At 44.4% G+C, this 15,867-nt stretch overlaps 1 protein-coding gene and 1 long non-coding RNA gene across 4 annotated transcripts in view; one reads left to right on the plus strand and one right to left on the minus strand.

Moving 5' to 3' along the window:
* uts2r1 (urotensin 2 receptor 1) overlaps nt 1-15,867 on the plus strand; it is a 62,019-nt gene that overhangs the window by 8,891 nt on the left and 37,261 nt on the right. For both annotated transcript variants that reach the window (XM_086194986.1, XM_086194987.1), the window contains one exon: nt 3,817-4,195. In XM_086194986.1, the coding sequence (XP_086051112.1) occupies nt 3,817-4,194 (378 nt within the window). In that variant the 3' untranslated portion in view covers nt 4,195. The remainder of the gene's footprint in view (nt 1-3,816; nt 4,196-15,867) is intronic.
* On the minus strand, nt 10,150-11,841 carry LOC147239187 (uncharacterized). 2 transcript variants are annotated; one of them, XR_015111554.1, is made up of 3 exons: nt 11,573-11,841; nt 10,619-11,115; nt 10,150-10,366 (listed from the first exon to the last, which is right to left on the minus strand). It is a non-coding gene; the product is annotated as an uncharacterized LOC147239187 (long non-coding RNA). The 2 variants fall into 2 exon arrangements; XR_015111553.1 differs by having other exon boundaries at nt 10,150-10,371.

Raw genomic sequence — 15,867 nt, forward strand, 5'->3', positions numbered from 1 at the left:
AACCTTTAGTAAAGTGTAGTAATTACACATTTACTATGGGTATGTCTTTTTAGTCGTTTTTTCCCTGAAAATAGGCTGTGAGTGAAACAGGTTAAGAAAGTTGTCATTGAAGAGAGAACAGGCCACAGCATGCATGGAATCTGAGTTTTAAAAAAAGGCACTCAATCAAACCTGTACTTTCTATGCAATAAGAGCAAAGAAATGATCATTTCCATACATCAGTATCAGGAGACCTAGAGAGAGGAGAGAATACTGCTACTGCTGTACTTTTACGGTTTTAATGAATTTAGAGTAACTTTACAGTCAGTGACGAATGTAGGAGTTTAGACATTTAATCTGTTGTCACTTTTTTCTATATGAGCCTTACAATTTGCCAACCTTGCGTTAAGCGGTAAGTCATGAAAAGAGCACTCTTGACTGTTCTTGGCCGCTGCTGGGTGCTGAGGCTTGCTAGTTAGCTTAGCTGTACCAGCCAGTATGAGAACAGCTCATCTCAGGCGTTCCATACACATCTATACGGAGTGGTGTCCATGTGTATATGTCGATGGAGACATCTGACCAGTTAGCATCAACAAGATTAAACAATATCATTTCTCCTTGGCGCAACATAAGTGAACCACCAGGTTACTGGTGATTGCTAGCATGCTAAAACAGCTTCCAGGAGTCAGCAGTTACAACATCCATCGACAACAACCCCACGCTGGATTGTCATGTTCACCTCGCCACAGTGTACCGCGAGCTCAGATGTCTCCGTTATGGTTTAACAGATCAGCTCTTGTGCAGAAACACTGGAGTGTGTGGAGCTACTAGTGTTAAGCTCTGTATACCACTGGGACAGGTTTCATTACTTCAGACTCAGCCTTCAGTGGTGTTACTAAGCTGGGCGTGCTAATGCTGCTGTTCCTGCTAATGCTGGTGCTCTTATGCTGACTGTTGGAGGTACACATGTTGGTGATTTCCCATGTTATCCTCACGTGGCTTTATGGGTGGAGGCTGTCGTATGTTTTGCTTGAATCTCGATAAGTAAGAGTAGACAGACTTTATGTTTTTTCAGGTAATTTAGCATAACTCTGGGAAAGACAGGTAGGCGTTTATTTGTTCTTAACATGTTTTTTTTTCTCAACCGCAAACCTTTACCAAGTCCCCCGCCTCTGTTTGTTTATCTTCTTAATATTAGAACATAAACAGCTTTCACGCCACACAACAACGGCACGTTGCGTCCCTTACTCCCCCTGGATCTCCAAACCATCCTTTTGGGTTGTAACATCCTCTCACTGGAGGAAAGCCCCGATACTTCTGAGCGATTTACCAAAAAAAAAAAAAAAGGCTTCACACTCGACACCACATGCTTGCATGTAAAGGCAGATTTTGTCAGGCTCACAAAATTGAGTGAGGGGCTTAGTTTTACAGTTTAAAAAGACAAAAAAAAAAACCTTCATAATTCCAGCCGGCTAAAGCATCAGAATATTTCTAAACATTGGAGCCTACATGTGAACGCTGCATAGCGATGGCGATAGCGCGTGCTATCGTCCCGGTGTAAATATAACTCCCAGTAAATGGACTCTGCCCACGGGCTTGTGACTGGATTAGACATGACATCTCACAGCTATTGAGTGACATTCTTTTAAGGTTTGGCTTTGCCAACAACTCGTCTGTCACCGCTGCAGAAAAACACATACTATTTAAGAGTAGGTGTACCAGCCATTCTCCTGGAAGCATTCTGAAACCCATCTTCTCTCTGGAGATACTCAATTTTCAGTTTACCTCTTGGCTTTTTGATTTCCTCTATGTTATTGCAGGGCTCGGTAAGGATTTATTTTCATCAGTGTGATTAACAACTTGTCCAAAGCTGCCCTTTTGATGCTTCCCATTAAAAGGTGTTGTTCAGCTTTATTTATATCTCAGAGCAAGAGAGGTTGCAGAAATTTCAAATAAGCTGCTCAGTGATACAGTCAGACCGAAGTGGCCTTACCGGTGCTGCGTGACTGTGGGTCCATGGCTAGGTTTCATACCTCATCCTGTACTTTCATTAAACTGAGCAGATAGATGATCAAAAATATGCTTCACCCAAAAAGTGTTTTTTTTTTTTTTAAACCTTTCAAGATTTAAAGTTGTTCTGACCTCCTTTTAACTTCAAGTTCAGTATGCAGCTAGAGCTGGTATGTAGCTTCAAGCTAATGGTGACTGTTGGCTAACAACACCAACAAAACATCGGCAAAAATGTCAAAAACATTTTTCTGTACAATCCACATCCTCTTTATCCACAGACACTTCAATCTGAGCTGAGAAATTAAATCGATACTCCCAGTTGATGCTGCCGTGTTTAAACTTGGACGAGCACAAGCCAGTTGTTCCAGCTGAGCGTGCCAGCAGGTCGCGCTCTGCAGTGTGAGAGTTTGATCGTTGTTTTTTTTTATATATATCTCAAATCACGGATTTGATTACTGAGCATACACCTGGATGAGGAAGATGTGGTTTTATACCGAGTGATGCGCTGATTGTGAACTAACATTTTTTTATGTCAGCAGATTTATTGTTGTTGTTTTTTTAGGCGCTGTTAGCCGGAAGTCACCATTAGCTTGAAGCTAAATAGATGTGGTTGGTTCTGCTATAGAGGAGGAAAAATACTATAAATAGAAATATAGTATACAGTATAGCATCGTGACAGTGTAAATAAAACAATCCTTTTCAATGATTTTAAGAACAACGATTTGCAGTTTTAAAATAAAAAACTAATAACAGTTAACACGTACAAAATATATGGAGATGAATAAAATGAAGAGTTTAGGCTTCAACTTTGGCCTCGATGTGCTCATAGCAGGGGCTTCTTTCACATCGGCTCTGTGTTGCACGACAGTAAAGCGTTGCCTCATCATGTTTTGTTGTCAGGAGGCCCGCCCCAGAGGACCTCGAGTCCTGGGAGGTTCATATGGCACCAGTCCCAGGACCACTGAGTGATTTGCACACAAGCAGCAAAAAGAACCAGAAATCAATTTTGAGAGAGATATTGGTGGCAAGTGTGAGGATTTCAGAACTGGTGTAATACGGCCATATTTTCTGTCAGGACCCTGCCAGCAGCCCTCAGTATAATTTGTAGTTCCGTGTTGTTGGGTCATCTACATCCATAGGGAATTTATTTATTGATCCAAACGATCTGATTTTTGCGGTAGACCCACAAGGTGGAGGTAAGAGGCCTGCAGAAGCAACAAAGAAGAGTAGAGGGTCTGGTTCTGGAGCCCCAGTGTCAGCAGACCAGAATAAAGAGACGTTGACATCTGTACTCTCAGTTTACAGTTTTCTGCCTGAATGTAACATCCAAGTGGGCAGATTTGAAAATGGTGCTCATGTCCATTTATTTCCACATTCAACCAGCGAAGGACTTTGTTCTCAAACTCTGCTGTAGCTTCAGGAGGTAACTGTTCTTTTAAAACCACTACGATGGCTCCGGGAGGTTCGACGCTCTTTCAGCATCAGTTATTTCTTCTTCTATCTACTGGCTCTGGCTTTGATGGAGATTACCTAATGATTGACAGATGGTTCATCCAATCACCTGTATTTTGGGAAAGTGTCTGACTGTAATCTGTCCCTCCGTGTTTGCTGGGGGCTTCTGCTCGTTGATGGAGAGTGAACCTTAATGCTCAGTTTATGAACTGTAAACAGATATGCATATTTGCCAAGGGTTTTTTGCAGCTTGCAAAAAGTAAGGCCTTCAAAAACCAAAAGGGACTAAGAAGATGGTGTTCAGGAGGCACTGAAGCACACCTGTCAGTTATTTTCACTAATATGGTTGATTCGTGTGTTTTTTATCTCCTGAAGGTGCTGTACCTGATCTTCACCATCGTGCTCCTCTTCTGGGCATGTTTCCTGCCCTTCTGGATCTGGCAGCTCCTTGGTCAGTTCAAACCAACGCTGTCCCTTTCCACCAAAGCCAAACGTAACATCAACTACCTGACCACGTGTCTGACGTACTCCAACAGCTGCATCAACCCTTTCCTCTACACGCTGCTCACCAAGAACTACAAGGAGTACCTGAGGAAGCACAAGCGGTCCTGGTCAGCAGGGAGCTACTTCAGCAGGAGTCGTCGTTTCCAGCGTTCGCCGCGCAGGTCGCCGTCCTCCAGCAGCCAGCAGTGCACCGAGAGCTTCGTGCTCACGCACACCGCATCGCTGCGAGCGCATAACAGCAGCTTGTGAGGTAGGACTAGTTTATACATTTATATATATGTTCATTTGACTTCCCAACCACAGCTCTGTGTTACCATAAGTCCTCATCATCTCTAACCTTCACACTTGTCTGTCTGAGGGAAGTCGGGTTGTGATGTGCTGTGTGGTTACTTACTGCACTGTTAACATGTCTGTCTGTCTGTCTGGGATTCCTATTTCCTGGTAATCAATGTAAACACATCCATAAGGGTCAACAGCTGGAGTCCTTTGGAAGCAGTGATGAATCATGCAAACATGCACGTATCAATTAGGCCTCTATTAGGGCCCAGCGCCTCCTGACTTGTTTGTGTCCTGAGTGTCTCAGTGTTCTTATTCCTTTCAAAAACACCAAATCACAACATTTAAAGCCACTAAAGCAACACGCCACTGTTGCCCCTTTGTTGTCCCTGACAACGTGATTGACAGGTCCCCGTTAATGTTCTGTCTGTCATTCGTTTACAAAAGTTGATTCTCCTCGCGCAGGAAAACGAACACGAGCCAAACCAGGACTGAAAAATTGTTCAGTTACTGCAATTGTTTGGGGGGGGGGGGGGATTCAGCAACAAACACTGAGTGGCTCAGCGTGGAGCTCCAAAACTCATATATCAATTTGCATCGTTGAACGCCAGGTTTCCTTGTCTCTTACAATTGGTTTTCAGGTCAATTCTTTAAGTATGGTCTGTGGCTGACAGGAGTTGATTGCAGTGTTCTATTCTACTGCAAATCAACAGAAAATACCAGCCACAGGAATTTTAAAGCTTTTTATTTCTTCTTTTAAAAACGTCAGTTGCTGGTGGATAAATGACAGAGAGGTTGTTGCAGACATTAAATGTCATCACAGGAAGTCGTGTCAAGTTTAGATGTGTTGCTGTTTAAGTCCTTCGTCTGCTGCCTATTTTGTTCATAGGCTAACATTAGCTTCATATGTAACAGTAGCAATCACTGAAGTGGTGTCATTTTATGAAGATTATCTTGCTGAACAAAATGTGTACATCTCACAACCTTTGTTTGACATCTAATGCACTTATCCTCAACGCTAACTTCCTGTTGGACTACAAAAACACCTCATGCCTGCAGTCCTGTAGATGCACGAATGAAGTCATACCGCTGGTGAGGACAGAGCCCAGCTCTTTCCACTGTCTTGTTTAGAGGTTACGACAAATGTGGCAAAAGAAAAAGCAACAGCAGTAGAGCTTTTAGTCTACTGTAGATGCAATGTGGCAGGCTCCATGAAAGGGAACCAGTTCCCAGTGTAGACCTAAAGGGTTCTACGTGAACACCAGTGAAGTCCCTCTTAGTTCCAGGTGATAATACGCCTACGAAAACATAGTTCTGAACATGATGTTCAGCGTCTCAATGTAATTGATTAAATTGATTATGGTTTCATTCCAAGTAATGTCACGTGGGCGGCATGGCTCAGGGTAGAGTGGCCGTCCAGCAACCAAAGGGTCACTGGTTCGATCCTCGACCCCGGTGACCATGTCGAAGTGTCCTTGAGCAAGATATTGAACCCATAATTGCTCCTGATGAGTAGGTTGGTGCCTTGCATGGCAGCCTCCACCATCAGTGTGTGAGTGTGTGTGTGTGAACGGGTGAATGAGACGACACTGTAAAGCGCTTTGAGTGCCGCTAAGGTAGAAAAGCGCAATATAAAACTGACTCCATTTACCATTTAGCACAATACCAGAGCCCGACCTGCCTGACGTCAGGTCCCGGGACACAATGAAAGTCATGAATTACACCCGTGTTGACTCTGGCAAGGACATGAGTTTATCGGAACTTTGAAAAAATGACCCCTGACTTGAACAAGTGCAATGCAACAGCATAAGATTCTGGCAGGAATCTTTGTTTGTACCAAGCAAATGCAATGGAACCGACTCAGAAGTGTTGACGTCCGACTTGCAATGGAAGGCAGCATTTCTCAGCTGTTGATATTTGGCCCCGATTCACCCCTGCGAACTTCTGATGTAACAACAACTGGCACCTTTGTGACTACTTAGAAAGTGTAATCCACTGACTGACCTGGTTAGCGCTGGTTAGCGCTGTCACATCTCTGCAAGAGGGTTCTGGGTTTGAACCTAATGGTCGACTGGGGTCTTTCTGTAAGGAATTTAAATGTTCCCCGTATGTCTGCATGGGATCTCTCTCCAGTTTCTCCTCTGCACCCAAAAAACATAAAAGTTTTTTGGAGACTTTTAATACAGAACCGCCGCTGAGAAGGACCCTGCAATATCAAACCTTCCCTGTAGGTGCTTGAGCTGTAGGTGAGTTTGTGATGCATTCAGGTTGTGTTCCAGGAATTTAGTACTTAAATAAAATGAGATACTATTTTTTTTTTTATTATTATTATTATATTTTACTCCAGTAAGGCGGGTCTGTCTCTGATGAACCGATGCTGGCAGGACCACAAAGACAAGCCAAGCATTTGCTAATTGGTGTGAAGATAAATGTATGAACATGCATGTTCAAGATATCAAGGTCAGAAATACAGGCCACAGATCACAGTATCTTCAATAAAAACACAAATACAAATACTACCAGTCATAATAATAATGTTGCATTATCCAGCTTTCTGAGTTGCGTCTCATTTATTTAGAGCATCACCATCATATGTTTTTACACAATAAAAGCTACAAGTACCACATGTACTGAAATGAAATATCCTTAAAATATTAGAATGTTTGAAATATTGGACGCGACGTCCAGAACTCTTTTCCCCAAGGTGTGACCTCCTATATGTGGAAGTCACTTTTGTCGCACTCCACTATCTGACTGGCAAGAGGTGAGGCGGCGTCTGTCTTTTTAACAACAAATGCACTTCATCCAGCATTTCAGCGTCTCTAAGTGCCCCACTCCCTCGCATAGGAAACCATTTGGTGTGTATTTATGTTTGTATCTGGAAGACCGACTCGTGTATTAAATGTCAGTCGTAAATGTTGCTTGCAGAGGAAGCTGGAGGGCTGACACACACACACACACACACACACACACACACACACACACACACACACATTTGCCAGTAAGAAATAATCGTCCCAGCAGGACTCTACAGCTGAGTGTCATGAACCTCCCAAAACCTCTCCAGTGAAACTTTACAGTTTTATGTTCCAGATTGCATTCGGATTCCCAGACGAAGCCAGAAGAGATGAAAGAATCAAATATTTACAATTCAGCTCATAACTTTTCACTTAGCAAATATATCGTCTGTGCTTTGCTCTTGATTAGTGGGTGGCGTGAGTCCGGGTGCAGCGGGAGGGGGAGGGAGGGGGACGGGGCTATATATTATGTCTCTTTGCCTTGAACAAAACGTGCTAAGCGACACCAACTATAACTCACGGCAGCAGGCAGAGTAATGCTCCATATTTATGCCTGCTCAAACGCACAGGGTCCTCAATATATTCACCACTTAACTAAGTCCAGGAGGATGTCGTGTGCTCCGTGCACCGCTTCGCTCCAGACTGAAATAGTTTTGGATAAATCTTGAAATTGAGCACATCTGTGGTGATGACAGCCCCTTGTGCCACCGGCGGGTCAAATTTCTACCCTGTAAAATCTTGACATGCCCTCAATTTACTGGCAGCACTTATAAGGTTTCATTCAAGGAAGAGCGGAAAAGCTCTGATGATGGGGAGTCCACTTGCTATCGTTTTCCTGTTCTTTGGGAAAAAATGTGAAAATGGACCGTCTCACCCCACCACAGCTGCTTCGTAAAACTCAGTCTTCACCATAATCCAGCACCAAGTTCTTAAAGCATTTTTGACATTTTGAGTTCTTCCCTGACCCCCATACCGCACCCCTCCAGCGGGTCTGGTGACAGCCGGCTCATAGATTTTGTGTAATCCGGACAAACAGCAGCACAAGCATCTCAGTCATGGCTGTGTAACACTTCATGGGTACAGAGATTTTTATTTCTGCCCAAATTTCCTTTTCCTATCTCTTTTTTTGTTTTGCATCCCGACCTCTTGGGAAGGACTCATCTATAATAATCTGATGTGTTGCTTCAAGATAAAATCCCGATTGAAGTAAAGCAGAGGGCTAAACTGGGAGTCAGCAGAGTGAAGCCTCCGCTGCTCCTCCTCCGTAGGCCGCGCAGAGCGAAGGACCATGACTGCAAGCGTTCAGGGCTTCATGTGCCACTGAGCCACTTCTGGAGGAGTGAATGAGGCTGCGTCCAGCTCTCCTCACACATCCGCGATCTCTGTGGCTGAGTTCGCTGTCATGGCGCTACCAGCAGATGTCCATCCTCATCTCTTATTGCTGCGTGATGGACAGAGGTTGCTGCGTGGAGCCAAGCCTCACCTGAGGTCATGATCTCTGGGGTACGGAACGGAACAGCAGGGACAAGCGGGCTGAGATGAGCCTTACAGATGGGGGAGGGGCTCAGACATCTGGGGGAGAAGAACCGCTGCTCCTTCAGATAGAGAAGAGCCAGCTCTGGGGGTTCAGGCTGGTGGTGGGGTATTCTGAGCACTTCTAACTGGTACGAGTCCTCGCAGTCGAGTTTCTGGGGAGAGATCTGCCTCTGCGACCTGGACAGATGGAATCTCACATTCATGGTTTGTACTCTGAGGTCCAGTAATCTCTGTCTAATATGGTTCATTACCATCAACATAAAATACAAGCTGTCCAGTAATAATTACATAATTAATCACCCTGAGGAAACACAGGGACATGGCAACCTGCCCGGGGGGCAAAACAATGACAGCCAGAGTATCAGAGAGAGTCTGGATTTCATCTGATCCTACTGTGACCTGAGGAGGACAGAAACGTAGAGCTCTTCAACCATGGAGCAGTCAGATAAATCGCTTTTCTTTCACTACAGAAAAAAAGCAAATTACACGTGTTTTGGAAAAATGGAAAGCTGACTTACAGAATAAACCAGGCAAGAGCTTTTTCGATTCTATTCCATCCCCTAGACCGACGTTTTATTCATTATTAATTTTTTAATCAACGGATATCAGCTGTCACTCCTCTTCCTCAACTTCACACTTTCGCTTCGTCTTTGGAAAGTGGAAAATCTCATTTTAACCACAAGCCCTTTCGGAAAATACGTGACCAATAGGAAAACTCAGTGGGTTGTGAAAATGCAGTTACAACAACTTTCACAATCTCAAGACTTTACTGGTTTCCGTGCCCGTCTTTAATAGTTTCAGACATATACTTCGAGAAAGACCCTCGACAACAGCTGAAGATCAGTCTAAATTTTGTCCCCGTGCATCCCTCAGGCTGATCACATGTGGCGGTGGCTGCCTGGCGGGCTGTGGGGACATGTTGTAACTCTTTATGCTGGCCGATAACATCGCATGTTTACTGCAACGCAGGCTGCACCAGGAAGCAGCCAGTTGGCACAGAGGCTGGTAGGAAGTGAGCAGTTTTAGCTGCTACTGTGGAAAACATTCTTCACAGTCTCGTCTCAGGACTGTGGTTTACTAGTCACTGCAGAGGCAGAACTCTCCCTGCACATGTTTAATGATTCCATTTATGAAGGATGGATGCTCTCTCTCTCTCTCTTTTGTCTCTCTCTCTCTCTCTCTCTCTCAGGACTGAGAGTTCCATGAAGTCGGTGTCCCAGGATATTAAGAAACTGCTTTTGTCTCTTTTCCCATCCACTTCTACTTTGTTTACGATTTAAGGAAGTTCGTCTTGGGGTTCACGCTGTCTTTGAGCACAGGTTGAACAACATCCACCTCATAGCCCCTACGATCAAATCTTGGATGTTTGAAACCGGTCACACATCTGGAATTTTCATTGTCGTAGTAACATGTTCAAACACTCACACTTCCCCCCCCCCCCCCAAGATAAGGAAAGGAAGTTCGTCAGCAAAGGACGTGGAAAATTTGGTAAAAGAAAAGATTTCCTGATGGGAAGTAATGAATCAGCCCTGCATGAAAAGTGAATACTTAATATGAAAATAGGAAAATAAAATAAACCCCCACAGACATGTTATCTTTTATTGTTTTATCCAGGAAGAAGTGATGTGGCTGGTGCTGGTGCCTTTCAGCAGCCACTAGATGGGCAGGGAACTTTTGTGCAGATATTCTTGGTCCCCAGGGTCTGATTCCAGCTGCCACTTGCTGAAAAAATATCACTGCAGTTTTTAGATTAAAAACTTCGGGGCCGAGCGCTTCAGTCCTCAGCAGTGTGTCGTCCTCGTCCGTCTCTGCTTCTCTTGTGGAAAGTCAACATATGAGGGATGAATCACAAATTATGCCGTGAGCGTGGAACAACTTGAAACATACTCAGCAATGACATCGAAATTACAGCAATTAATTCTCCCAAATGTTATTCAGAACCAATTTCTCATCTTAATCGTTCAGTGGATGGAAATGTTACAGATCTTTTTTTATTATTATTTTATCACAAGGCATTGTGATAAAAAACCAAAAACAAATCCATTTCATTGAAAATCTTTCACCTTTTGGCATTTATGGAAAACTCTTGAAAGGCAATTTGTTGATGCTTGAGGTGAATTCAGAAATCCAAAATGCTGCTTAATGACAGACATTCTCCGTGGCTTCCACTGCATTTCATTCAAATTTCCTGATGATGCATTATCGTCATAATTATTAAAAGCACTTTTGCCTTGCAACAAAATGAAGGAAAATCAAAAATTTGAACTTGATAACACAGGGACGTATCAAAGGCAGCCTGTGAAAGTCATTTTAGTGTTGCTGTACTTAACAAGGCTCCAACTTCACCAGCCAAAGTTCCTCATACAGGCAGAGCTTTGGGAGTCTACCAGAAAATTCCCTGTTTCCTTTTGTAACAAGGCTCCAGGGACAGTTGTGGAGGTCCTCAGACCCAAGCGGAGGTGGAGGCAGGATGTGGAACTTCAGAGAGCTGAAGAAAAGGCAGCCGGTGCAGGATCCGCTCAGATAAACTCAACAGACGGGAACGAGCAAACGAGGGTGCCTGTAAACACACAGAGCTCGTTAGTGGGAATGAGCAAGTGCACCGTCACCTCTGCACAGCCACCAGTGGGCGGGGCTTCAGCATGAAGGGGGGGGGTGGTGGTGCATGATTTAGAGTGGAATTGCGTGCTTTTTGTGGAATTAGTTTAAGGAGATAAAATTAAAATAGAGATTGATCAAAAGTTGCCAGATTTAAGATCTTTTCACTAATTATTGAAAAAAAAAAACAACCTCAGTTTAAAGTTAAGAAGTTTAGTTTTGGTCAGAAGTCTGAATTAACGGCTCTCAGATTGAGCTTCTGTTCCTGCTGCCGTCTGCCTCGTCATTTAGAGCAAATCCTGACCGCTGGTTCAGTGTCACCATGAGACAGGTCACACTCTACGTCGCCCGCTGTCCTGAGAACATAAGAGTTTCAGATGAAATGAAAATGAAATTCTATGAGAACGAGAGAGGCGGACCTGAGGATGATGCAGGTCCCACTCCCTCTTTGATAAAAGCATCTTATGTTTATTCTGCAACCAGGCGCGTGACCCAATGTAGAGAAAAAACCAAAAACCTGAGCTTTATTCATCTGTGGAAGCACCGCTGGGCGTCAGCTCTCTGCTGATTTGTTATTGTCCACACAGAAGCAGGTTGATGGAGGAAGAAAACCTGAGCAGTGAACAAGCAGCAGGAGGAAAAGTGGATCCTGCACACAAAGTTTCGTCTGCGCAGCATGGCGGTCCTCTGTGTGGTGACGAGGCAGTAGCAGTGAGCTGCGCTTCTCAGCTTTATGTGTGTGTGTGTGTGTGTGTGTGTGTGTGTGTGTGTGTGTGTTCTTGTAATTGCTACATATTGAGGACTACAATACATATTTAACCAACAGAGTTTGGACATTTTTGGAAAGTGAGCACATTTTAGTCTGTCCTCACATCTTCAAAGGGCTGTTTGAAGGTCACGACTTGGTTTTAGGGTCGAGGTTAGAATCAGGTTCAGGTTAGGTTTCGGGTCAAGGTTAGGGTCAGGCAGGGTGAGGGGCTAGGGCAGGGGTAGGGAACCATGTGCCATGGAGGGCCGTGTGTATGCAGGTTTTCCTTCCAACCAAACACTTTCACAGGTGATTCCACTGATTAACACACCTTCAGCCACAGAAGAGTGTTAATCAGTGGAATCACCTGTTAAAGTGTTTGGTTGGAAGGAAAACCTGCATACACACGGCCCTCCATGGCACATGGTTCCCTACCCCTGGGCTAGGGAATGTATTACATCAATAAAAGTCCTCACAAAGATATGGATGCGTCACCAGTCCATGGCAGGGCCAACACATAGAGACAGACTCTCCCAGCCACGCCTACGGTCAATTTAGAGTCTGGATTAACCTGGTCCCTCTTGATGTCTTTGGACTGTGGAGGAAGCTGGAGTACCAGAGAGAACCCAGCAGGAACAGGGAGAACATGGAGACTCACACAGAAAGACCCCGTGCTCCAGCCGGGGCTCCACCCACAACCTTCTTGCTGGGGGGCCACAGAGAGGACCACTGCTCCATCGTGCAGCCTCTCCTGGCTCATCCCTATTTATAAAGGCAGTATGCAGGTGAGCAGGGAAACAGCTGATTTGCTGGTATGTGTGTGTGTGTGTGTGTGTGGAGGGGGGGGGTAGACAGGGCTGCAGCAAACAGGACACACAGATCATGAAGGCAACCAGAGGATATAGAGACAGCAAATCTGCTGAGAAAACAGGAAGCGCAGACTCAAGTTCATATGTGAGGATGGGAGGAACTGTGACAGCAGTGAGGCCTTGCAGTCAGACTGAAGTCAGTGCTGATTCCAACTTGCAGGCAGTCTTAAGAGGCCAGCAGAGGCACGATAAAAACAGCCTTCCACGCACAGCACCAGAACCCTAGCCTGCCTAAACACAACAGAGCCATGTTTTTAATTACACACGTGTTTGTCGTGCACTGACAAAGGACCTTTTGGATAAAAGTCAGGATTTGAAAGAGCAGGTGGAAGATGGATGAGATGATCCCTGAACACAGTGAATTACTGAGACCCATGATGACACTTTTGCTGTGTGTTTGGGACAAAGCTGAAGTTTTTTAGTTTGTTTTGTTTTTGTTTCTTTTTTAATGAGTTTGGAGGCAACCTGATCTTCTTTGGTATTTAAATAGAGATCAAACATTAGCACAACGTTGTCGGTGTAATGTTGGACATTAGAGGCCTTTCCTGCTAATTTGCAAATGTTAATATGCTTGAATGAAGTCTGTGAACATGAGAACCGTCACATTAGCATAACACCTGCATATTAGCGTTCTCATGATTTTTATTGCCCTCCTTTTGTTTGAATGTTGCTAAAAGCAACTCTCTGCTGCAGTCCAGTGTCACAGAGCCGCTGTAGACTTGCACAGTTTGGTGTCTTGACCTCACCAAGATGCTGTCCTCCCCTGCAGCTCCTCTTAGTGACATCAGATTACAGAAAAAACCAGCTGCATATCGTTAGCTTGACGCTAACGGAGACTGCTAATGGCGAATAAGCATGACCAGATGCTACACTCTGATCAAATCATACTTCAAGCGTTTGAGTATTGAACATGTGGCTGGATAAAGGAGACTTGGATCCACACTTGATCTCAAACGCACTTGCTAGCATGTAGCTAAGCAATTTTTTGCCTTGTTTTGTATAAAGATCAAGCAGCCAGGAAAAACTGGCCCGACACATACGTCCAGCAAGAAAGCTAAGTGGAAATGTATGGAGGCCGTGTCCTTCAATTTGAGTGTTTGCACAAATAAAGTGCCTCAATATACAAGTCTTATATGCACGATATTGATTTTACTGGGTGTGTAAAGGCCTTTAATGTTCTTCAAATCCTAACTGCAATGATGTAACTCGTGGGAACGATGGCCTCCATCAGCACAACCGTCACATCCCACAACTTTGTGTATATTCAGCCACTCACATGGAGCTTTTCACAAATGTCCTCCTCAAATGAAAAAGGTCTCAACTGTTATTAAAACCAGCCGTGAAATTATCACGCCTTCATGGTCCAGACATTCCCCGTCTAAATTTATAATTGCTTTCATACAGTGTCATGTCTCAGGCTGCACACATCCGCCCTATTTTAACGCCGTCCCAATCCGTCACAGGCCGGGTCAGTGAGAGCACGTCACAGAAATATTGATAGAGAACTCATTAACATGGATATCATCTTATTGGCTTCTCTCACACGCTTTTAATCTCTGCTGCAGGATAACATGGCTGTTAGCACGAGAGTCTGAATCAAGCTGAGGTCACCACAGTAAAGGTCATCTAGATCCATGCTAAAGCTTCTGCTCGCGACGGTGAAAGAGTTATTGATCCCCACGTCAAATACCTGATCACTGATTACACTGACTTGGCTCATTTTGGGAATTGGAATGAGAAAGGCTGCTCTCGTCTCGTCGGCGAGATGAAGCTTTGGCTACGATCGCTGTATTGTCAACGTGATCAATAAGCTTGACCGCTCACCCTGGCCTGCTGCTCTGTGAGATTATAGAGCCTTGGATTGATGGAGTGGCCTCATCGAGCAGGGCTCATGTTTTTGCCACAATCCTGGTTTAGAGGGATCTGAAGCTGATGAATTGCAGGCTTCTCCGATGATTGATGCGCATCAATGTGTATTTGCTTTCGTGTGGGTCACATCCCTCTGAACACATCGAGGTAGCACATTTATTTGAGCCATTGTACGTCTTTGAGTCCAGGCAGACATTTCATATTAAGGCAACACTTCCTGATACGTTCAGTTATCGGTCATAAAGCCTGTATGAAGTGCTTCTTAAAATCATGAATGTTAAAGTGATAATTCACCCCAGAAGTGAATTCATGCATTCTTTCAAGTAAAAATGTCTTGAGCTCACAAAGATGTTTGTCCCTCCAGCGGTTTTTTTTACGATCCCAGAATGCAGAAAGAGCCAGCCACGTATATTTGGCCTGGAAGCGAATGTTAGCTAACAACAGCAAAACTGCTCTCACGAGCATCTTTTGGTATGTTCCACTTCCTCTTTTTGTAGCTGTGTGCTTGCTAATCCACAAACCTTTGACTTGGGATTCAAAACAAACAAACTATAACACTTCTGGCACGCGGACGAGTGCGAGCAAGTCGGTTGAACTGCATGTGCCGTGTGTTTTCGGTGCTACCGTGAATGAGGGCCAAACCAGATGGGTTGCAGTTTAGGTCTAGTTTTGTGCAGTCGCAGCAAAAAGCGAGAAATCCATAATTAGCCATGTAAGCACTGTAAACATGAGACTACTTTGATTAAATTAAAGTTTGACATCACCAGTATTAGATTTTAAGGCGAGTCAGCCTTCCAAGAGTTTCAGACCCTTCAGTATCTCAAAGTACCAAGTTAGATATACTGACACTTTCAGTTTCTTGAATCCGTTCATGAAAGTAATGTGAGTTGAAAGAGGGAAGGTTTGCTCCTCAGTCGGCCTTGGAAAGCCAGGATGCCACCATTTCTGTCAGGATTTCCTCAGTTTACAATTGGAGTAATTAGACCATCGTTTTTTGGGCTTTACCCACGTACACAGGTACCGCGTAGCGCTCCTGGGTAGTTGCTGGTGTTGCCTTGGTGTTAATCCAAGTTTAGTAATCTCAGTCAGACGGATATCTGCTGTACACAATCACTTTACTGTACCAGGGCCATGCTAAAGCTTAATGGAAAAAGTTGCTGTAGTGTGACTGCCCGGCTGCAGAATGCCACACCAATGCAAAGGGACAAAGCGTCAGTCTGAGGGAGGA

The sequence above is a fragment of the Aulostomus chinensis genome, chromosome 23 (assembly GCF_037954235.1).
Source record: "Aulostomus chinensis isolate RoL2024-O1b breed Wild chromosome 23, RoL_Achi_v1.0, whole genome shotgun sequence".
Lineage (NCBI taxonomy): Eukaryota > Metazoa > Chordata > Actinopteri > Syngnathiformes > Aulostomidae > Aulostomus > Aulostomus chinensis.